Here is a 24,248-nt window from a genome sequence, read left to right on the forward strand (position 1 = left end):
AATAAACTTAACAAAAAGGAAGAGGGGTATGTTTGTTTGAAATATATCATAATAGCAAAATTGTATGAAACAAACCCAAAAGCGCCATTTAGATATTAAAATATTTAATTGGGCAGCAAGTAGGCGCATACAACGTTATATCTGTATATAGTATGTAATATAGTGTCTTATCCAACTCGGTGTCTTATGATTTGTGTTTCTAGACGTGCAGTACTTAAACCCACATTGTCCCCTCGCGTGCTCTGTCTCTGTGTTCCCGTGTAACTGGAGTGGACTGCCTGTCCGCGTGCTGTAACCTGAGTCTCTTTGGCTGTCACAACTATAATGGTTACGTTCAGGAATGTGGGATCAGCTGAAACCAAACGCGGTGCCTGTGACAACAATTGTAAGGGCCCAGTGGCGCATGCGTGAATAATCAATACAAATCCAAACAATCAATAATGCATGTCGAAGATGCTGCTGTGATTTTGAATGTTATTTAAACCATGGCCCCGCTCTAGGACCTCAAATATGTAACATACCTCCAAGAACCAGTTCTGCTAATTAAGGCTATTCGGAGACACATCACATGCCTATTTGTTGGGAAATAATTGATAAATTCATGTTTAAATCATTCATCAATTAATGGGGGAAGATGTATTAAAAAGAATAAAGGAAATAAGTTGCAGCCAGGGCTGTAGCCAGGATTGTATGAATACTGAGGCCTTGAGTCTTTTCAGTGCCCCCTGACCATCCTAATCCCCTCTCAGTTATTCACATTGTATTCATCCTTTATTGGTATTGCACCCTACAACATTCTATTAAGGTATCAGAAACTATGTAGTATTGGAAGTTGGCTTCTGAATGCTTCGTCATAATTACGGATGTTTATAAATTCCTCGATCAGATAGTACTTAGATACTTTCCTCACTTTAGAGTTCCTTGTTTTTGTGGTGTGGGCCTTTGTGCTGCACCTGTTTTACAAAATGGAATATTGATGATGAATTAGGAGCCTCACAGCCTGGAGAAAGAAGCTGTTCTGCAGTCTGGTGGTATGGCGGTGAATACTTGTTTTCCAGACTATACTTGTATTTTATATTGAAAAAGAAATGGCAATTTTATAATAAATATAAATGCTGTTTGTTGTCCCACAGCTAGTCACATTTAAGGATATTAAGTCTAAATGTACTGGAGCCTGTAGAATAAGTGACATTGACGTGTTGCTAACCCCCCCAATGTATGAGTGGTAGTTGTGGCCTGGTTCTGGTCCTGAATCTCTCTCACAGACTCACATTTAGTAATTCCAGAAGGGCTTTGGACATCCATTTGAGCATATACATTCAATGTTTTGAGGGATTTTATGGCTCCTCAAATGCACCACGTGTCTTTGCAGCATTGCAGTGAAATGAGGCAACTTCTTCTATGTTCTGTGTTGGGTAAAGTCTTGAGAACTTCATGTGTCCTTCAAATGGGGGATAAACTAGCAGATTTCTGTCCTTCTCATCCATTCAAAGTGGTTCCTCCTTCACTGTTAACTGCACAAAAATAAAACTGCTGCTCATTTTTTCTGCTGACCAAACACTTTGAATTACAATATCTGCCATTGTCATTCACACTACCATCAACAGGTGGCGCCAGAATCTAGTAAAAGAAATATATCAGCAAACCTCTCCGTTATTATTGGTGCTGTTTGTTAGAGAAATATGTAAATTACCTTGCCAAGACACAAAACATGCATGGTTTAATATATTATGTCTTTAAATAGCTTTTAGATTTATTTACTGTTTACTTCATCTGACCAAGAAAAAGTGTTTTGAGGTGGACATCAACATCTAACACTGAAACAAACAACACAGTCTCTGTTGAGTCATGTCATTGTAATTACAACTTTAAAAAATATTCTGTACATACTTCAGCTAACAGTCGCGCTGATAGATGCACACTGCCTTAAAATGTATTGCACTAAATCTTCTCTTCTCTTTGAAGTGGCCTGTATGCGCCTCTTCCTTTTGTTAAAAATACAAACTCTGACATTAATAATGTGATAAGTATGTGTTTTATTTATTGATAGACAACAAGAATGGAAAAAAGTCTCAAGCACAAAACAGTACAACAAGGAAGGTACACTTTGAAGCATTCGGTGGACCCATATGCTCAAAACATCCATTCCAGAAAACACACAAATATAAACAAACATAAACACCTTGAATACCTTGGCCTATCAATGGATGTGTGTCACCTAAAGGAAAGTTGTATAAAGGGAAAGTGGTTTCCTGCGATTACCTCTTAGTTATTAAAGCAGACGTGTGTCCTGTGTGTTGAGTAACCTGAGGTATGTTTCTCCTCAACGTTTAAGATTGTCGACAGCAAAAGCTCCCGAAGAGCCCAAAAGGTGAATCCACAGTAAACCTTTTGTTGTTTTCAGTGAAAGTTTTCTTCAATGATGACCTTTATTGTTTCAACATCAGCTGGTGAAGGAAGCCTTGTGGGTAAGAGAAAAACAAAACATATCAAGTGATTTCTGATTTCGGCCATCCGCTCTACTTTCCCTGAAAGACAGAACAAAGAACACTTGACACCATATAATGTAAATGCCCTGAATATAGCAGTGCAGAGATGTTTATCCATATCCAAGCCGAGGTGTTGTACCACACAGTGACAAGCTTCAGACCCAGTGTTTGTAACATTTAACACGTACAACAGAGGAAATGATGAGTTTTGTCTTGAGGCTTGTTCAGGATTGTGTCTCCAGAGTAAGACATCCTCAGTTTCAGGTTCTTTGGTTCATAAATCCCTGCATCTTTGACTGATCAATTTATATCCCCAATAATTGACAGTAAGTTTCTGTTACCGGGAAGAACTGAAGTGGATACATTAGCGCTGGAACCTAATTGAGAGTTCAGGAATATAAAATGTCTTCAAAATAAACATTATATTTTCAAATAAAACCCTTAACCTGGCAAAAAACCCTCTTCTGAGTGGCTTGAACGAAGCCTTCAGGATTAACAATCTACTAAATTAGCATTAGATTTAGAAACACAGTTTTGTGAGAGGAGTGAAAAGTAAGATAAAAAAAATTTAAAAAGACAAAAACAAAGCCATAGAAAAAAAACAAAAGGGGGTCAAAATATAAAAGTCATCACAGTTTAAGCATCAGTGAAGCCCTCATTGCTTCAGTCTGAACCATCGTGGAGAAAAACGCCTGGACTGGTCATCTTATAGCTCTGCTCGCAGCCTTCCAGCCAGTGATAGGTATTCATCCTGAAGGATTCTGTCTGAGGTAACAGGATTCAGCTTTGGTTAGTTCATTTGCTCATGGATTTTACATGACATGACCAGCTGATTCACTTCCTGTTTTTGATGAGGGTGTGTCCCTGTATTATGGACATAACTGACCCGTCGACCCAACGTTCAGCTCACAGATGTCTTTGCTGTGATGTCAGTTGCGTCTGGAGTCACTCAGTGTCATGTTCAACAATGCCTGGATGGTCCTTTGTTATATATATCGGCCTGTGACGCCGATGCATGCTGCCACACAGTATTTATCCCCGTAGAGTCTCTTTCTCCGTTTCATCTTTGTCAGAGAACTGTGTAGCGTCATTGATAAATATGTTCAAAGTACTGAGGCTGAGGATTCTCTTTGACGTATTTCTGAATGTACCAGCAGGTCAGGTGGGCTTTCAGATCCTCTTCAACCACAAAATCCATGGCTGCCTGCATTCATAAAAGCATAAAATCACAGTGAAATGTTCAAACAGCATTTTATATGGATACTTTGGTCATATGTGAAGTGTGCTTGAGTTGGTGTCCAATATATAAGTGGTAAAATTAGTGGTCTAAATAAGGCTATTTGTGAACTAATTTGGCATTAGTCTAATTTGGGTTCTTATGCATGCAATGCTTTTCAGTTTAAAGTGTCTCTGAAGTTGAAAAGTTTATATTTTATTACGTAACAAATACAAAATGCTAGTTTTCCATTTACAATTTGCACTATTTAAAAGGTCTAGTGTATATGTTTTAGTGACATCTATCAGTGAAGGCCCTCTCTAGAGCCAGTGTTTGGTTTGCCTGTTCTGGGCTACTGTAGAAACATGACAGACATAAAAGGCTTGATAAAAGGGTGATGCAATGCAACCTTTTCTCTATTTCAGGTGGTTAGGTGAACTAACATTCCACTTCTACCATTCGGTTTGCCTGAATCCTACTCACTGGACTAAAGTGTGCATGGTGTTTGTGGATACTCAAAACGTACACAGTCAAAATATTACAAATTAGACCTTGAAGATATTTATCAAAAGATAAATTTCTCTTTCCATCTGTTGAGACTGACCAAAAATGTACTAGTCTTCATGAGTGTTACCTTAGCCAGGTGTTTGGCTATTCCTCTTCCTCTGTAAGCATCTGGAACTTCAGTGTGTTGCAGATCCACTGTCTTCTTGCCAACGTATTCATACAGAAGTACTGCACGGTCGTGAGATCCTGAGGGCAGACGCAAGAAGCAGCTAGATTTGTCACTACCCAACCCACTTTCCACCAGATTACAAGCAGCAACTTGACACCACCTTGCTAGGGGGATAGTAATAATACTGACTTAACTGTCAGAGTTTAAGGAAAAACTTAGAATAGCACACTTGTGAAAATATCTCACAGTCACATTTGACAAACACAACACACACGCACAAAAAAAAATGTAGCACTACACAATCAACCGATAGAAAGTTCAGCCGAGTCTAAGTCCACAGGCTAGGTTATTGATCAAGATGACAAGGCACAAGTATTTTGACGTGGAAACATGAGGGTCATTGGTTTGATACCATGTGATGTGGTATCACAGTCAATGGCCTTATAACTTCAAGACAGAAACACAACACCTGGACAGGTACAGACAAGTACTTGTTGATAAGGACAATGAAGCTGAGTGGAGAGAGACAGAGATTAATAAAACAAATCAAGGAAGAATGGCTTTCAGCTTTTTGCTATAACCTAGCTGTAAAGTGAAAGATCATTTAAATTCTTAGATAATCATATGTCAATAAAACATTAAACATTACATTCGAAACACCTGAATGCTAGTTTAGTATGAACTCAAATGGTTCAAATCCTGAAAAGGGTAACTAGATTTAAACAAATGGAAGTGCAACAGTCCATAAAAAGTCTAACTAAAGCAGTGGAAAACAAAATGAGGAAACTGATTGGTGGATGACTGGTATTTTAAGCAAAACTTTTAAAGGCCGGGGAGAAGAGTAACACAACAACCTCACCAACAGGAGTAGTGACGTAGTCTCCAGTAGTGGAGAAGTGACGTTCAGCAATGTCAGTCAGGAGTGTGTGTTATTGAAGGTTGTACGTTTTATTTCAGGAAACGAACGAAGAACATTATTTACGTGGTGCAAGAAAACAAAATGGTGAAGTTACAAGTCAAGGCTCTGTCGTCTGTACAGCCCCTTCCACAAAATAACACCTGAATAAAGACGTGACAACCCAACTGCATGAAATGAATAATGCCTCTGTGTCTGAAATGGCAGCTGGATTTATCAGTGAGGGTACGACGACGGTACAGACAGAGAGGAAAGCTACAGCAACATCTTAGCTCACACTAGCTAGCTAGCATGCTAATGTTGACATGTCTAACTCACCATTGAGTCTTATGACAAACTGCCGGCGCTTTTTATCGTGCTCCACCTGAATCTGGGAGTTGGTCGCGTCGAAGACATTTGCCTGTGCTGCCTGTGCCATAGTCGCTCGCTACAGCCGACGATGGTTGCTAATGCTACTCTTTAGCGTCGCTAACCAGAAATGGCTACATGAAATGATGAACGGCCAAAGCAAAACACTCCATCCAACGAAATCAGCTGTGAGGTCACGTGACGCCCAGCCAATCAACGCCCATGTTGTCAGCGAGAATGAAACCCATGCAGGTACATTTATATGTTTTGATTACTGCAGCAGTATATATAGTTATAGTGAAATAAGATATTATCGAAACAGGAGGTGAAACCACCAAGGTTTGAGACCAACCTTCAGTGTTTACCATGGTGCGTTCATGTCACGTGGGGGTAATTATTAAGTAAAAAGAGTTTAAATTAGCTTAATTCTTAATTTTGGTTCATTGGGTTTAGTTGATGTTCAAGTGTAGCAAATTACTAAGTCATATGAGTAAACATTAATGAATAAATGGACAGAGTAGAGGTTTTGAAGGATAACCAATGTTGATTTTATTATCAAAGGCAAGTTACTCAGTTGTTTACAATTTCTTGGCAGATGGCATAGGATAATATTACAATATCATAATAAATGCAGGAGAGACCAAACATGATTGCATCACTTTTACATTTAACTTTCATGGCAGAAAAGCTCATTTTGTAGAGGAACTTCCATAAACAAAAGACATCATGTGGAAAAGTGTGTGTGTTATCATATCTTTAATACCTTAATGTTACCATATTATTACCTTACTAATATCAGTTACATCCTCTTAGAATTGCCTCATGGCACACAATTAAAACAACATAAATTCTAGGGTTAAACAATTTCTAACTTGCTTCATAATAATAAAAAAAAATGCCTATGAAATACTCATTTTACTTTCAAACCCCTTTTGTTCCAGTGCGTGAGCCTCACACCAAAAACTAACCAATCCAGTCTTCAATTCTTAAATAATTCCAATATGTCATTATATCTTTAAAGTAGTGGTTTAAAGAAATTAAATTATACTAAACATTTTTAGCATTTTCCAACTCTTTTTCTCAATTCTCCATTTAGACTGTGCTTTACAACTTTTTCCTTGACTGCGCACACTTGAATGATCAATTAGGTCAGGCACCATAGCCTCACTTGCGTGCAAATGTATTTATTGGTTTATGAATAGTGATGTATCAGAGAAAAAGGTGTTGACAGTTCATGTGAGTTCACAGCTCACAGATCCTGAGTGACAGTTGTGTCGCTGTGTTCATGAGCAAATACACAATTAGCCACCAAATCCTACAGATGGATTTGAGATTTCAAATCTTCAACTCAACTACTGTTGTAGATTGTGCTCATGTAAATTGAATAGCGTGTCTTGAAATAAACTTGATAGAAATTGTGGGTAGGAACTTCAAGATCACTAAAATTACAGAGTAGTAATCCTGTTAAGCTATTGGCTTAATCCTGCAGAACTCTAATGTCAACTCTGTATGGGATTATGTGTGAGTGTGTGTTGGTGTTTGCGACACTGTTGCATCAACTTGTTTGTAATTTGTTCTCTCTGTTTTTTTTTTGGCCAGAGAATATAAGATAGCACCTCCTTTTGTGGATGGATAACAGTATCCGCAAGAAGTTCTCGTGTTTATCATAAGAGTGTTTTTTCATTGTTCTTCTGAAAATGATGTCCAAGGCACCGAGGTAAGTTAGCTTTATCTAGATGTTTCCTACATCACACTAAAAAGAGATACTAGGGTATCATTGCTTTTATGTTATTTCCTTTAAAATTAGATGGATTGGTTAAAACAAAAACTCAGATGAACACATTAATGTGACCATAACGTCTTAACAGTGATGAAGCAAAGAAAAGAAGGAGCAGTGAGTATGTTCAGTTCCTTAGGGACAAAATGTACAGTTTACCTGGTACCCTCTCTACAATAGTTTATTAGCAGTAGATTCTCTCTTTCTTAATGTGAGAGGGATGGATGTCATTTCTTTTTTAATTCATGCTCTGGACGCAGCCTCTATATTACACTCATATGGCTGTTAATGTTTTCTGGCACCACACTGCTAACTCTGTGTGCTAATTTACAGCATGTGAAATGCTCCTCCATCCCCCCTGAAGAAATAACAGCTTCTTGGCTGCTGTAGGCAACTAAATAAAATAATAAGTCAATATGTTGTGGCAGTAATGATTTTGCATCGCATTTTAAAGGGTTATGATTCCTAAAAGGGCTTGCTGCGTTAGTTACTTTGTTAGTTAGTTAGGTTGTTAGTTAGTTCATGAGAAATATAACTGCACAGATTATCCCTCTTAATAACAACAGTCGTCACTGACACAGATGTTTGCCAGCCACATATCATTTCGTGAACACAAACACAATATTATACCTCAAGTAACCTCAGTACATATATGCTTTCATCTTTGAATACATCCAAGTGCAATATTGTTTTCTAACAGGATGATCTATACTTAACTCTCTTAATCTTATTTCTAGGTGGCATGAGACCCTGGTCAACCCCAAGACCAGCAAACCAACTGCACAGAAGTCAGGGGGGAAGGTGAGTGCTACATTCACATCGAAATTTTAAAAAATGCTTGTTCAGTCATTTAGTGATGCTTATCACCTTTTGTCTGAATAAGGAGCATCTCAGAGGCACAGGTTACTTTTTTTTTATTGCAGTAATTGTAAAAAGAAATGTCTTATTTCTTCATTTGTTCCAAAAAACAAACATTATTGACTCCTGTACCAGGAAGCGGATGGTTCTGATATAGAGCGCATGATTAAAATTCCTACTTACAAAAGCACAACAAATAAACTAAAATAAACACCAAGGAAAGGTTTACCTTGCAGGCAGAAGCATGCTGAATTTGACACATCTGCTCAGCCCTTTTTTTCTGTCAATAACAAAAAGATTCCTCTTTTTAATAAGAATTTAAGATCACTGGCAGTGATAACCTGATTTAAGAAGGGTCGAGGTACAGCATCTCACAGCTGCCCCTTCCTTCAGAAGTGCAGATGATGCTAGATTAAAGTGTTTGAGATCATTGCACTATATTAATGTTCACTGTTGTTCATTTAACATGGACACCATTTCCTCAGAGTGGGTGTGTGTTTATACTCGACACCCAGCATGTGGTTTGATTTATGTAGCCATTAATGGCTGAAGATCAAGTCAGCGCAGTTACAACCTGCACAAGTCGCTAAGTCAGGACTCTTGGAGCGTCCACTAATTGATTTCTCCTTCTTGTGGTCCGGCCCCAGATTGATTGCCTCTGCAGTCGGTGAGGTTGCATCTCCATAGACTGGAACAGACCGCCTATGTCTGATGGCTTTCCAATGCTCAAGTGTAATTAAGTTCAGTGTGTGTGTGTGTGTGTGTGTGTGTGTGTGTGTGTGTGTGTGTGTGTGTGTGTGTGTGTGTGTGTGCGCGCGTGTGTCTGGGATCACAGTGTCAGTCAGATGGTACTTAAGCAAATTAAGAGCTCTTGTGAGGATTAAAAGTTTGTCTCTAGTGGTGATTGGATTGTATGTGTCACAGCGTCCAAGTTGGGATGGGGGTGAGCAGGAGGTGCGAGGTTCAAACATCACCCTCAGAGCTGAAAACCATACACAACTGTACTGTTACTGTACTGTGGCTAATGTTCCCTCTCTCCCGAAGGATTTGGCAGCATCAGCAGCACCTGGATCCAGTGGAGGTAAACAGGCTGGCAGCACTACGTCCAAAACCAGCATTGCTTTTGGAAGGAGCAGCAGCCTCAGCGGCAGGGGCAGTGACTCGAGTGGCAGTAAGGCTGGTGGCGCTTTGAAAAGAGGCAGCATTGGCCAACAGGGTACCAGATCTCGTTCAGCTGGACCGGCTGCCCGCCTCAGCAGCAGCCGGAGCTTTACGTCCCTCCAAGGCTCGTCTCTCGCTGCTGCTCCATTCATGAGGAGCAGCCGCTCTCTCAGCAGACTCGACAGAAGATCCTCTGGAAATGGTAACTGCATCCATGTTTAATGCATGTGTGTTTATGTGTAGTTCTTAAATATCTTTTCCTGAATATTTATCCAATTTAATGTCTTCATTTTTCAACTTGTTTCAGACACAGCTGTTGTTTCTTTATTGCTCTCATTATGAAACAGATCCAGATGCAAGTTCACAAGTAAATAAAGGACTAAGAACAGAAAAGAAAGCCTTGAGTTCAGGCCAGCTGTCCACCTCTCAGGAACAAAACAGGTGTGTTATTCTTTCAGAGGCTCCTGGCTTTTTCACATAGTCTGAAATACTGTTATATTCTGTTTGTGATCTGCAGTCAGTAACAATCATCTGCAATCTTCTCCGTTTATGTTTCCATGATTAAAGAGACAACAAAGACCGGTGTCGTGGTGATATTAAAGCTGAAAAAATGAAAACAAGCAGCCCTTCCGAGCCACCCGAGTCTTCCTCCTCCATGGTTGCCACCGCTGAATGTCATCATCACTCCAGCAAAGTACAGAAACAGGTACTTTTAGTTTTACTTTTATACGTATTGATGAATAACTGCTGACGCTGGATATTCATGGCTCTGCAGCCCAGAGATGTCAAGATGTCAGATGCCTTTCTGCTTTTGTCTGTCTGTAATGGACTCGTGTAGTCATTCAGTGAGAGGAGGGGCTGTCCAGTTTGGTGTCTTGCTGATTAGAGAAGGAATGCCGCATTTTGGTCCCAGTATTTTTGGCTCTTCAGTGTCAGTTATCTAACTGAGAAGGTACCTTAAACCGTTTTGGTCGGCTTAACAAACACATAGGAGAAAATGACACATTTGCTTCCCAATAACTGGAGCCAATACGAGGATCATGTTTTTCAGGTTTCTGTATGTATTTGTGCCAGGATACTGGAGGAAGAGGTTCTGGTTTGTGGGTTTGCAGTGTTTCCTGCTTGTCATAAAGTGGCAATTTATTTTTATTTAGTGAGGTGAAAGTCCTTTGGGGTACTGAACTACTATATTGGAACTCTAGGGAATCAACCGACAAAACAAGCACAAAGAAATTTTTCAGTAACATTTTAGAAACTGTGAATGCCAAACAAGCAGTTGCAATATCATAATCAGAGAATACATTTTAACATTCACTTTAGCGGTATCATTTGAGTCTTCTATGGCTCCCTTAACATCCAGTTAATACTTTTTGATGCATTGCTTTGTTCAAGACCCACCTTTGAGAAAAGCACCATCAAGAGAAGATTTGCTATTAGGTAAAAAACATTTTAAGAAGCGGGCCTACAAGCATGTTTCGTGACATCACAAATGGTTCGTGAACTAATGCTGTTCCAATATTCAGCATAGACAGGTGTGACATGGAATTCTTACTGACGGAGAACTCCTTAAAGGATTTTAAGGATTCGAATGCGGTAGCTATATTTTTGTCAGACACACATCAGAGAATCTTTATGTATGACTCAATACATGAGTGTAGGGGATCTTTAAAGACGACTCAAGATAAACAGAGGAGATGATTTTCAAACCAAGTAAAACAAAAGCAAAACCCCAAAGTATCAGTTCTATATATTCTTTTCTGTGCCAGGAGTTGAAACGCTCATCCCTCCCTCGTTACTGCGGACTCAAATCCATCGAGGGCAGAGATGTTGAAGCCTCTGTGATCGTGAGTCTGACTATGACTGCTTTCTCTCAGAAGTTTGAGATTTGCTTGCATCCTGTTATGTCTTTTAATGCCTGCATATTAGAGAGTCAACAAGATCCCTCATCATGTTTGACCCTGCTGAATATTTCGTTTTTTTAAACAAAAAAAACAAAAAAACAAAAGCATTCATATCATTCAAATAATACTCATCACTAGCCATTATACTGGCATACGGTATTTCTGTGATTTGGTCTATAAGATGCTTTGCTTCCTCTTTAGCCTGACCTGCTCAACTTTAAGAAAGGATGGATGATGCGTCAGGATGCATCTGGACAGGTGACATTTCACTGTCATTTAAAAGTTGCATGATTACATTCCTGACAAGCTTGTAATCTTGTTCTGCTCTGACTGTGAATATGTTTCCTGTAGTGGAAGCGACACTGGTTTGTCCTGACTGACCAAACCCTGAGGTTCTACAGAGATTCAATAGCTGAGGAGGTGCGCTGGTATTCTGTCATAATCTGTCTTATTGAATTAAAGAAAGATATAACTTTACAGTTAGAGAAGAAGGGCATATGTCTGTTAGTATAGGTTGATCCTTTAGCAAGCAGAAAATAGGTTAAAATAAATCATGAATGCTTCAGATGTGAAGTTGGACATTCAGACGCATGACGCTCTACTCATCATTAACTGTGAGTGAATGTCTGAATGGAGGGTCGTGTTACAGCTGTTTGTTCCCTGGTTGTTCATTTCAGGCAGCTGATGTGGACGGTGAGATAAACTTGGCCACATGTTTTAACATCACAGACTACCCAGCTCAGAAGGACTGTGGTTTTCAAATTCATGTGAGTTCAATCATCACATGTGATGCAATATGTGGTGTGTGAGAAGGCACGAACTGAACAAAGTAGAGCCTGTTTTTTAAAAAATTAGGTATGATGAAGGCAGAAATGTAGATAGTTTTCCTCATGACTCCATTGAAACTGTCATTATTGATAGCTCATTAATTAAATGCTCAGAGCAGTAAAATGAAGGTATTTAGCAGCTACACAGGAAGCTAGGTCAGATAGTTAGTGGCAGTGTCTAACTAGTCAGAATAGAGTATCTTTTAACATTGAAGCTGCTGATTGGTGGTGCCAGGAAATGATGGACCAGCAGCGCATTTGAGCCTGTGCTCATTTTTTCTCCTCAACCAGGAATGTTTCAATATGCGTGCACTGTTTGGTGGAGATGAACATTGTGAACTTTCCAGTCAGGAAAAAACTGATTTTTTGGGGGGTGTTTCTGAAAGGTTTGTGTTAAATATTAAGTGTGTTATGGTCCTAAATATTTGCATTATTTTTCATTGTCTCCTTGTCGTAGGAGTGATGCATTTTATACAGAAGTATTCTTTGCAAAGACCTCTTTATTTTGTGAATCATTTCTTCAACTTCATCTATGCAGTCTTTCCTGGGTTACATTTTACCTGAGGGCAACGATGCTTAGTTACTATAACATAATTTTCCATGCAGGTGGGTGTCTATTATTGTTTTAAAAAGATGAAATATTATTGTTTGTAATAAATACCTGATATAGTAGTTTCAGATGTTTAAAGTAGAATCCTCCTTTGGCAAAAGAAGCGTAATCAAAACAGATCTTTACTACAGAATGTTTTTCTGTTGTTGTTTTCTTATTCCTATTGAACAATGGCATCATGACACATTGAACATAGAGCGTACAACATTTAAAAAATCCTTTAAGAAAAATGTTTTGAATGCCAAATGAGTGAAGAGAAGTGGGTAATACGGGTCAAGCTTCTTTGATATAAAACAGTCCCGCCGGGACTTGTGTAAAGTTGTGATGTTACAAGTTGTGATTTGGGGGGTCTTAAAGAGGAGAGCACTAAAACAGAGCTTGTCGGACAAAGAGGCTGAAAAGAGGTGTTGCAGCAATACGGTATGAGAAAATATTGTGTTTTTTGATTTTCTAGTAGACACCTGAAATAAAAGTATGAACTGGAAAATGTGCATATTATGGGACCTTTAGGTAACCTGTGACATGACAGTAATGAATATGAATCCAACTGGAAAACAGGTTTGAAAGCTACAAATTCATTACCTTTCACTTTAAAGTGTCTAATGAATGATATCACTTACTTTCCACAGACCAGAGATGGAGTGTACACACTCTGTGCTATGACCTCTGGGATGAGACGCAACTGGGTCCAAGCAGTGTTGAAGAATGTGAGACCCAATACTACACCTGACGTCACGAGGTAAATGTAGTTTTCGTTCATTTCTAACATTTCTGCAGAACTGGTCTGTATATAAAATGTAATCCACTGTTCCAGATATCATGAGAACTGACTTAAGGACTGGTTTCATTCAGAGTTTACATCACGAAGTATCTTTATGCCTTACAAGCCATGTTATGGTTGTTAGACAAAGTTAACATATTATCCTTTGTGTAAACTCAAAAAAAGTTTCTTTCATATCCTCACAGCTCCCTCCCAGAGCAGACGACTCAACAGAACTCACGGCAACCAGACTTCCAGCTGGTGGGCGGTCTGGAGAAAGATAAACACCCAGACATCTTTTTGCAAGAGCACAAATCCAGTGACTGTGCAGAGGGAACACATCAACAGCAGAATGAAGAGCAGCCAGAGAGAGAGCAGAGCTCTGCTGATGGAAGCCCTGCATTATCTAAGATGTCCTCCTCTCATCTGTCCTCCCCCATGTCCCCCTCCGCCCCCGCTGCTCTGCCTCCCATCGAGGGTGGAGGTAAATCCTGTCATCAATGTGTGCTTCCTCTTGCAGCCACACAGATACTTAAAATGTAAAATTGCTCTGTATGTTGCTAAATCTATAACTGTCTGTGCACCAGGTGGGACAGATGCGTCGCCGTGCAACGACAGAGCTGTAATTGAGAGCTTAGCTTCCGCAACAATGCTGTCAAAGGATGAGCGTTGTGATGAACAGGCAAACATGCAGAGTGAAATTGAGAAGCAGCAAACTGGGCAACTTGTCAAAGAGGTGAGATCATGTTTGAGTGTGTGTCTGTCATTCCACAAACATATCTTTAATCCTCCCTACCAAACTAAAAAGGTGTCACAAAGGAGAAATAACACGCAGTTCCATTTTTCCCTGCAGCTAGAACAAACACAGAGGGAACTGTCTCGACTCCAGCAGGTAAACAGGAATCTGCAGGATGAGCTACAACAAGAGAAAGAGAGTCATTCATGGGTAAGGGGTTCGTTGACAGGTATAACACAGGAAAAAAACACTCCGACATATAGATATTCAATATATTTTTTAGTCACACAGCATTTTATTCCAGCTACCAATTTTTAAAATCTTCAGCTGACATGTTCGTTCTTCTTCTTTGAAGCCTCAGTAGATATAGAAGATAGCATACAACAGATGGACTGATGATGAAGTCCGTGCCCTTCCACATGCAAAAATGACATGTAAAATAAGCACACTTTGTCCTGATTAAAGCTAACGGTTTCCACCTAGAATGATCTTCTTTCAAACTCGCCCTCGGAGCAAGCGTTGGCTTTACAGCGACTGCAGAAGATGAACCACGACCTCCGCCGTGAACTGGAAGCTCAAAAAAGGAGTCAGGAGGAAGCCAGAGAATCTGAACTTCGGCGACGAGTAGATCTCTTAGCCCAGCAAGCACAGTTACTGGTCACAGGTGATGCCACGGCCCTTGCACAAGCCCATCTAGAGCAAGATCGCAGGCGGTTTCAAGAGCTGCAGGCGGAGTGGGAGCGGCGTTTGGCCTCCCTGAAGTCCCAGCTGAGCATCAGTGAGGAGCAGAGGAAGGATGCTGAGCTGCGCTCGACACAGCTGCAGCAGGAGTTGCAGAATCTCCACAGTCTCCAACAGGAGGCAGATCGCCTGCAGAAAAATCTCCAAGAGGTGACGACCCAACTTCGGGCTAATGAGGAGACACAGGCCCAAAAGGAGGCCCGCCTGCAGAAGCACCTCATGCTCCTTCAAGCAAGTCAGGAGAGAGAACGGAGGAGCTTGACCTCCAGCCTGGCGCAGGCGGAACGACTCTCACAGGAACTTCAGGAGAGATTGGACAGGGCTGAGGAGCAGGTGGGCAGTCTGAATAAGACTCAGGCCTGGACCAGGGAAATTGAGAAGGCTCAACAACAGCTCCAAGAGGAGCTGGCATGCACGGTATCTGCTGTGGAGAAACTTCAGGAGGAAAGAGAGCAGCTGGAACGTCGCTGCCAGGAGCTGCAGAACCAGCTGTTTGAGGCAGATGGGGAGGTGGGCAGGCTGCAGAGCCGTTTGAAAACAGATGAGACACACTACTACAATCTGGAGCACTCGTACGAGAGAGTGTGTGAGGAGCTGCAGCTGGCTCTAGGGAAGGTGCAGCAAAAGGAGTCTGAAACACAGGACATGCGAGAAGGCTACGAGAGACAGCTGGACAGGAAGGAGCAGGAGCTGAGTGAGGTTTTGCTGAAGATGGAAGTCTTAGGTAACAGCCTGGAGGAGACAGAAGTGAAGCTGAACGAAATGCTTAAAGTTTGCACCTGTGCTTCTGCTCGCGAACCCTCACAGCGACACCAGGCGTCTGGTCTTCTCTCTTCAAACGAAAACAGCGGTGAACCTGCAAGAGCCCGTTCTCTCTCAACTAGCTCATCATATAAGAGCTTCGTCGCTGCAGGAGATGACCCGGAGAGGTTTATGTCCGTGATTCAGATGCTGGAAACCAAACTTTACGCAACTGAGGAGAAGTTAAGAGACATCATGCAAAGGCTGGATGAACGCCAGAGCCACCTCTCCTGCCAGGACCCCCACCTTTGCTCCCAGCTCACCCGGAGCCGAGCCACCGCTCAGCACCTCAGTCTGCTCCTTCATAGTCAGGCCAAGCAGAGCCAGCGCTTTGCCCAGGAGACGGAGAACTGCTGCAGGATGTTGGTTGGCAGGTTTCAGGTGGCACTGAACATCATACAAGCCTGCAGAGAGAGGCTTCAAACCGCCCCGATTAACACTGCAGACTTTGAGAAGCAACTGGCCACTGTCGTCGCCTGCCTTCAGCAGGGGGAGAAAGACGCCGAGAAACAAAAGCAGGAATCACGTAATGCCAGCAACGGAGAGGACAAGATCCTCAACGATGTGACGTTAGATGGAGCTGAGAGTGCTCAAAGTAAACTGCCATCAGAGGATCATATGGAAAGCGTTGGCAGGTGTTTAATGAAGGAGCTATTTGTACTGGAAAAAATGGTGTCTGTGCTTCAGAGTCAACAATGCATCGGACTGCTGCCCTTAGCGCAAAAAGAGAATGAGGGTGATGTGGCACGCAGGTACAAGAACATAGTCTCCCAGAGAATAGCCCTAAAAACAGAAAAAAGCGGAGCAGACTGTGAAGGAGCCATCAGCAGAGTCTGTGCTGAAGCGGAGCTCATTTATGCCGCCTTAAAATGTCAGCAGCAATACGAGGGCATGACTCAAGTGAATAATCAAGAAGTGGAGCACCGGAGGAAGGGTCTGGCAGATGTCAGTCCACCGGAGTTGGCTCCTTACGAGGAGCAAGTCCAGGCAGAGGGAGCTGCGAAACCAGCTGCAAAGGACGGCTCTGATGTCAAAGAGGTAGACGCAGAGAAAGAACCACACTGGTCACAGAAACTTATATCACGGCTGCAGAAACGTGTTAAATGCGTACGCCAGCTCTGCCAGGAAATCACTAATGCCAATGGAGTAGACTGTAGTATGGATGATAGCTGGGAAAACGCTTCTGCCGCTGATGTAAATTGGATGCAGGAGCAGGCAAAGTTGATTTATTTGTTGGAAAGGCTGCACTTGGATTTAGAGCAGGAGCTGCAGCAAAGTGAGGTGTTACGGGCCAAACTGCAAGCTCTGTACAAGGAGCGGGACACCACATTCAAGGACGAGCAGGAGGCCTTTAATCACACCTTGTATCAGCTTCAGGAGGACAACAGTGTGTTAAGAGAAGAACTGGAGCAGGCTGAGCAAAAGATGATATCCATGGAGACGGGGAACCAGAGACTCCTGGAAGACATAGGGAAAATCGAGGATCATCGCGAGGAACGCATGAAAAAACTGGAGACAGAGTATCAAGAGAAGATAAGAGAACTGCAGCATATCCACGAGGAGGAGATGAAACACTTGCATGGTTACTACACCAAAGAGAAACAACCCAAACCCTGCACAGAGGTACCCGGGTTCGGAAACCGAATTGCGGGAGGTAATGCAGCAGCCATGAGAGAGGCTTACCAGAAAGATCCAGAAAAAGTTGAGGTAACAAAGAACTCATTAATTCATCAGCCATTTGGCAAACAATTCTTTTTTTTTTTTGAGTGGTTTAATTGAGTAAATATTCTCTGTTAACTGTATCAAAACTTATCAAGTGGTTATTTATATCTATTTGCTCTTTATCTAGCAAACACAATCCTCACATAACACTACATTTTATGTACATTTTTTTATCATTTCAATGCAGACACCCTGTGATGAAGGTTTCTCTGCTATGGAGGACATGCACAGGAAGCTGATCGGTGATCTGCAGCAGCAGCATGATGAGGAGGTGGCAGCACTTCTGAAGGAGAAAGACCAGCTGCTGCAGGAGGAGACTGCTGCCACAATGGCAGGTAAAAATGAGTCACACAGAAATAAAAGCACTGTCAGGTCAATAGAAACAGAATTTCACTCATTTGTTTATTCAACAGGACTTGCTACACTGGTGTGCAGTACGAAAAGTTAGACGTAGATGAGCAGATGAAGTTACTCTGGGCAACATTTATAAACAGTTATACAAGTTGTCATGTGTTTCTGCAGCCATAGTAGCAATGAGGAGAGCCCATAAACAGGAGCTGGAGAGAAGTCGACAGTCTCAGCAGATCAAGGAGAGCGCTGACATCACACAGCTGTACGTCGAGCATGAGTGAGTGACTGCTGGTCCTTTCACAGCTGACTGAAGCTGAAACTGACTGGTGGCTACAGACTTACTCTATTACTGCAGGGCTGATGTATTACATTGCATTATATTGTAATTGGCTCCCTATACAGTAAACTAGTAACTCTGTATATGGTAGGTGACAGGGGCTACAGTACAATTTTTTTTTTCTTTTTGGTCGAGAGATATAACCAGTAACATTCCTTGACAGTAAAACTCACAATTTGTGTCTGAAAAATGACATTTTCAGAAAATAATTGGAAAAAATGTAAAGACATATAAACAGACCTCTTATTACCTCTTGACTTCATCACAACCACGCCTAATGCAGGTCAGTGTCCTGTATTGAATTGAGAATACAATCAAGTGATTTGTTGATTAATGTATTTTTTCAATCTGGTTCAAAACTCTCACTTGCTATACTGTACCACATCGCCTGTCCTTCTGTTTGGCCACTGCAGGAAGGAGATCCAGTTATTGCACAAGGAGCTCGAGGTGTTGTCAGTTCAGCACACTCAGAAATGCCTGGAAAACTCTCAGCTGAACCAGGAGCTGCAGCGTGAGAGACAGTCCCTGATGCAATGCCAACAAGAAAATGAGGAGCTCAAAAAGAAGCAGGTATAAACAATTTCTTCTCACCAAGGTGTCTCAGACAGAATAGCTGAGTATTCTTCGTCTGTATTCATTCAACAGGAGTGTGTTTATTTCTGAAGCCATTTATAAAATATATCAGTGTCTTCTTCTTGTTGCCTGTCCTTCTTTGTTAAGAGCGAGGCAGATGAAATGTCTCAACGTAATTTCTCACGAAAGGGAAAACAGTCATTTGATGCCCCTCAAGCAGATGACATCTATGAGATGGAGGTAAGTGTATGGAAAAGTTTAACCTTTCTGTTCTTTGTACCACATCATGAACTCTGTCTGTCTTAAGTTTGTGAATTATTTATCCGTAATGAATTCAGTTTGAGGTAATTTATACATATCATAAATGTTAGAGGGAAAAGGTGGAATATTTCCAGAGGTAAATAGAAAATGTTCAGACTTAACTTCTCCACATCACTAACTTACAACATATGAATTACTGGAGAACTTTAATATGTTTTTTGTCTCACTGTATTGATGTGTCTTACAGGTGATTCTGCGGGCGAGAGAGGCTGAAATGCAGTTTCTCAGACAGGAAGCCCGTTCTCTCAGGGAAGAGTTGAAGATTGCTAGAATGGTACAGAAATCTCTTTAATTTTCCTTTTTCTTGTCTTTATTTTCAAAGAATCTCTGGCAGTCATACTTTAAAAAAAAACAAAAAAACAAAAAAACATTTGGTATTTGCTGAAAAATTAGCAAAAAAGGCAAACATGTCAGACCAACAACAAAAACCTCTTTTCATTTAATATTAACCTGAGGACTAAGGAAAGTGTTGTACATTTCGGCTGCAATGAAAGCACCAATTAACCTAGTTCAATACTGTACACGCAAAGAGGGAGGGAGAAAATGAGAGTTACTATTTATAAAATTGCATTAACACATCTCATCAAAGATTCAAACAGACAGATTCAAAGCGACAGAAGCTAATTATAGGCCATACTAAGTCTGAGTCTGCAAGTCTAATTTTAAAGGCACAGTGTGCCATATTTTTATATACATGAAGGAAGCGCGTGTAAAACTTGTTATGTTGTGTGCCCTGAAATTCTGATAATGTGTTTATTATTCATATGAAAGAGTAACTTATAGATCTAAAACAATCTCATGCACGTAGATGTTTGTGTGCATGTGTGTCATTGCATGTGTGTCTGTCTGTAACAGGACAAACTATATGCCCAGAACAGGCTGGAGGCCCTCTTTACAAACAGCCAGGATGAACCTCATCATGATGCCAACAAACTCTGTGAGGATTTCAAGTTCAACACTTGGTCTCCCAGCAGAGACACTTCAGGACAGAGCCTCGGTGAGACACTCTTTACTTGGTGTAAAAAATGAAATGATAACCTGAATGACAATAAGATTTATACTCACACACATTCAAGTGTTTAACACAACCTTTAGCTGCTTAGTGAAAGTGAAGCCTTGTGTACTTCATCAGCGCACAGTAATCATCTTAATCTTAATCATATTTAGGTCCACCTAAAAGGAATAGCGGAATAAGCCATTTCCTCTTATGCCAAGAGTGGAAGAATAATGATACTGCTTTAATTTCTGTTTAGTAAAAAGGAAGCCACAGTTAGCTACTTTAAACAAAATAAAAGAACAGGTAGAAACAGACCGGCTCTGACCATAGGTTACAAAGTAAACGTACCCCTCATCGAGTAACGGATAATTCACTTTGTGTTTTCTGCACTTGTGCTTTTTCAGATGACACTGTGACAAACACAAGTAACGCTGCTTTTTTGAAGAGAACAGAGAAATCATACCTCACCAGACAGATCAGAGGAGTGAGATCCAAGGTAAGATTCTTGCCAGAAAAATACAAAAACCTTCATACGTTGCCTTCATACAGTATAAACCACCTTTTTTAAACTTACCTCACACTTAAGTCTTTCAGTCATCCAGGTAGACATTTAGTGCTATTATTTTTTCTTTTACCTCGTGTTTTCTTCATTTGTTTTTGGCTTCCAGAGTTTAAAAGAAGGTCTTTCAGCCCAGGAGAGAATGAAGCTGTTTGAGTCTTTCTGATCCAAACAAGATGAGAGTGTGGGATCTGCATTTCAGAGTAAAACTGATGTTTGGTCAGTGGTGTTCAAAGACAGAGGATGTTGTTTTGTCTCTTACAGTATGTGTAGCTCTTTTTCTAAACTGTGTAAAAAGTTGAATTTTTCTTGTTTGTTGTTTATGTGCTTTTTGATTAGGAAAAGAGTAGTCAATATTTTAGTGTTTTTGTGTATGTGTGTGAGAGAGAGAGAGAAGCATCTTATTGCCACTAGAGGGAGCAACAAACACCGACTTTTCTAGATAAATATTTCTAAAAGTTTACTATAAAATACAACACACAGTCATCACACAGAAATTATAATATTAATATATTTTGATGCTCAGGATATTGCACAGTGTAATGTATAGACACAGTGCCTGTGTTTTCATTGAAATATAACAAAGTGTGTTGCATCCTTTGTCAACTGTCATTAACATATTGCACCACTAGATGTAGCCTAATACAACATTTACCATGCCAGCAAAGGCACAGCGATGATGTCACTGGACCTGTATCTGTTTTTACATTTACAAATCTGCAAACATTTTAGGAAATGTTAATTTTTTTTTTTTTTTTTATCAATGTGTGAAAATAGTAGTCATGATGTGTGAAGCTTTTGTATTCTGGCATCATGTAAAGACTGGCAATAAAGTATTTGTATCTTATTTGTCTGTTAATCAAATGAACACACATGTTTCCCTCTCACAATATCTGATATGAAAGTAAAAAACTGTCTTTGGTGCCAAATGAAAATAATGTTCCTATATATTGTAAAGTGTGTAACCGGTACATTAATGTCTTACTATTAGTAAAATGGTTTAAATACAGCAATTTTGCAAAGTCCTTTGCTGGAGCAGCCACTTTTGCAAAAATGATACTCATTACGCCCAAATGCAAAACTGACTCTCTGCCACTTGCAGTGAAATAAGGTGTCCTAAGTGTTGATATAGCAGAGCTGTTGGGAACATGTTAACTACAGAGCATGTGAGGCCTGGCTGCTCGACCAAAAACTCAACCAGGAACTGTCTCAACTTGTTGTTCAACATACAGTGACCGTGTGCGACACAGAGCGCTCAGGAGCCCTGCAGCTCATGAGGAGGCTGTTGCAAGAAAAAAAAACACTGATGTCTGCTCTGCCCATAAAACACACATACTGTAGCTTGTCAGTGGAGCATGGAGTCTGCATATGATAATACACTTCTGGAGAGTCTCCATCATCAGATCAGCTGACGTGCAGAGGCGGAATGGGATCCTCGGTTTCATTGCGGACAGATCCCAAACATCTTGTAACAGCTTCGGAATAAACCACCTTTGCTTAACATGCTGTTGACATTTAAGTAACATGCCTCACGTTACTCAGAGATATGTTCCAGCTTGCCTCAGTTAACCCGTAACCCTTCATATACGTGAGCCTAGAATTATATAGAATGTTGTGCTTTAAAAAGGATGTTTTCTTTACTCCAACCCGAAACAAAGATCTTTAAAGATAAATGGCAACATCTCCAGAGATCTGGTTTCTGTGTAAATTCTCAATCATCTCTCAGTGCCCTTGCAGAATACCGAATCTTGACAGTGATCTGTTCCTTGGAGTCATATTCCTAAAGAGGAACATTGCACCTCATTAAAACCTAACACTCATCTTTCCTTCCCTGTGACTACAGCGTGCGAAACTGCAGTCATGTGAGCCGACACTTTGATACTTAATATAATCCATCGTGGATATAATTCTGCACCTGTGGGCTCCGTTCTCTGACAGTCAGGGTAGTTTCAACATCGGTTCTGCAAAATGCCAGTTGTTATGTCAATTGGCAGAAAACTAGTCTATTTTTCATCGCATGGTAAATGTCATGTCTGGGTCAGACCATGTTACAAAGTGTGGACTGAAGAGTTGTCAGTTCAACTCCTGGACACTTGAGCAAGTCACCAAACCCCTGTCTGCCTAAAGCGACTATGTGGCAACAAAGCAAAAATTGAAGTTCCTGGGCTTGGGATTAGCTCAATTTATAAATATTCCTAGAGTGTAGAGTATTTGTCATGTGTATGATTTTGCCAAACTAGTTTTTAATTTGCTTCACTATAAATTAGAAATGTGAAAAATTCTCACATTTACTGGATCGATGAGTACAGCAACTTTTGATTGGATGGTTTTCTGTTTAGTTGCTTATTTGTATCAGTAGGCTGCAGTGAGGTCTTTGATATCATTTAAAAGAATGCATACAACATTAAATCAATGATAAAGTTTGGGTTCCCGGTGTTGGATGAATTTTGTCCCTTAAGCCAGATGACCTCCCTTGCGCTCACATAGTTTTGTGTTTTATTTGATCTGAAATTCCTGAGAATCTAATAAAAGTATAATGTTAATCCAATTACAAAACTTTAAACAAAGAGAAACAAAGAAAGTAATTCTCATCTACAGATAAAATGTCAACTTCTGTCAGTGTGTTTCTACATTCTTTTATGTGTGGAGCAGCGTGGCGCACCTGTGTTCCCTGTTCTGAGTCGAGCTGCCCCACAAACGCTACCGGGCCCTCATGACTGATCAGCGGCTGATGCAGAACCAGCAGTACACAGGTGCACCTGCTCGTGCTGCAAAAATAAGTGGCCCATTTAGTCATGCAAAGATCAATTACTGCAACCAGCACAGACGCTGCTCTGATCAGTGAGCACAACCTGATGCACTGCAATGATCTGCATGGATGTTCTTTTTCCCAATTTGATTTGCATCACAGTGTTACAAAAGCAGGACCAGAGGCGTGTGACCTACATGCAATTTGTTTGCTCACACTCAAATTTGTCAGTGTTTCCATGACAATGGATAAATCCTATGTTGTTCACCTGAGTTAAATATACATTTGGCACCACTGTCAGTTTGGCAACACCAGCCTCTGCATGAAGGAAGATGATGGTGATTGGTATTAGGGAACCCATGTTGATACAGTCAACTATTGTGCTGTCAGTAGAATGTGTCCAAAACAAGCAAAGTTTGGTCAGTGTGAAAAACAGATGTGAAGATGTACAGCACGATTCTATTAGATATGGACATCTTGGAGGGCCATAAAATATGATCTAGTTCAAAAACAGTTGATAGACACCATTTTTAGATCTGACTCAACAGATGCATCTTACATTCATAATGATACTGAGGTTATTGTATAACTTGTTTTTCTCTCTCTGCATTTAGAAGTGGATCTGTTAATTACTGAAAACAAAACACACTGTCTGACCGGACTGAATGCAGATGTTGCCTCACAGCAAGAGTTACCTGATACTTTACCTCCAGTCCTTTTGTGTGGAGCTGACATGGCGTCCTTGTGCTATTCCACATGGTGGGAGCACTTCATTATTATCATACTATTATGAGGGTGTTGATTAGGCTGGTCTGGAGTGTA

At 40.7% G+C, this 24,248-nt stretch overlaps 2 protein-coding genes across 4 annotated transcripts; one reads left to right on the plus strand and one right to left on the minus strand.

The window, feature by feature from the left end:
- Positions 1–2,016: 2,016 nt before the first annotated feature.
- natd1 lies at positions 2,017–5,854 on the minus strand. Its single transcript, XM_037089822.1, has 3 exons — positions 5,616–5,854; positions 4,340–4,458; positions 2,017–3,693 (listed from the first exon to the last, which is right to left on the minus strand). The coding sequence occupies exons 1-3, from the start codon at positions 5,713–5,715 to the stop codon at positions 3,577–3,579; spliced, it is 336 nt and encodes a 111-aa protein (XP_036945717.1). The 5' UTR covers positions 5,716–5,854; the 3' UTR covers positions 2,017–3,576.
- Positions 5,855–5,919: 65 nt separating this feature from the next.
- Positions 5,920–21,524, plus strand: LOC119014538 (trichohyalin-like). 3 transcript variants are annotated; one of them, XM_037089819.1, is made up of 23 exons: positions 5,920–6,014; positions 7,245–7,362; positions 8,160–8,223; positions 9,325–9,643; positions 9,789–9,882; positions 10,009–10,147; positions 11,208–11,285; positions 11,544–11,600; positions 11,694–11,762; positions 12,020–12,109; positions 13,409–13,518; positions 13,746–14,023; positions 14,127–14,275; positions 14,393–14,485; positions 14,759–17,524; positions 17,727–17,874; positions 18,062–18,167; positions 18,641–18,797; positions 18,948–19,040; positions 19,309–19,395; positions 19,977–20,118; positions 20,523–20,614; positions 20,787–21,524. In XM_037089819.1, the coding sequence occupies exons 2-23, from the start codon at positions 7,343–7,345 to the stop codon at positions 20,841–20,843; spliced, it is 5,208 nt and encodes a 1,735-aa protein (XP_036945714.1). In that variant the 5' UTR covers positions 5,920–6,014; positions 7,245–7,342; the 3' UTR covers positions 20,844–21,524. The 3 variants fall into 3 exon arrangements, with proteins under 3 accessions (XP_036945714.1, XP_036945715.1, XP_036945716.1); XM_037089820.1 differs by lacking the exon at positions 11,208–11,285; XM_037089821.1 differs by lacking the exons at positions 11,208–11,285; positions 11,544–11,600; positions 11,694–11,762; positions 12,020–12,109.
- The last annotated feature ends 2,724 nt before the right edge of the window (positions 21,525–24,248 follow it).

Source organism: Acanthopagrus latus, chromosome 23 (genome assembly GCF_904848185.1).
Source record: "Acanthopagrus latus isolate v.2019 chromosome 23, fAcaLat1.1, whole genome shotgun sequence".
NCBI classification, from domain to species: Eukaryota; Metazoa; Chordata; class Actinopteri; order Spariformes; family Sparidae; genus Acanthopagrus; species Acanthopagrus latus.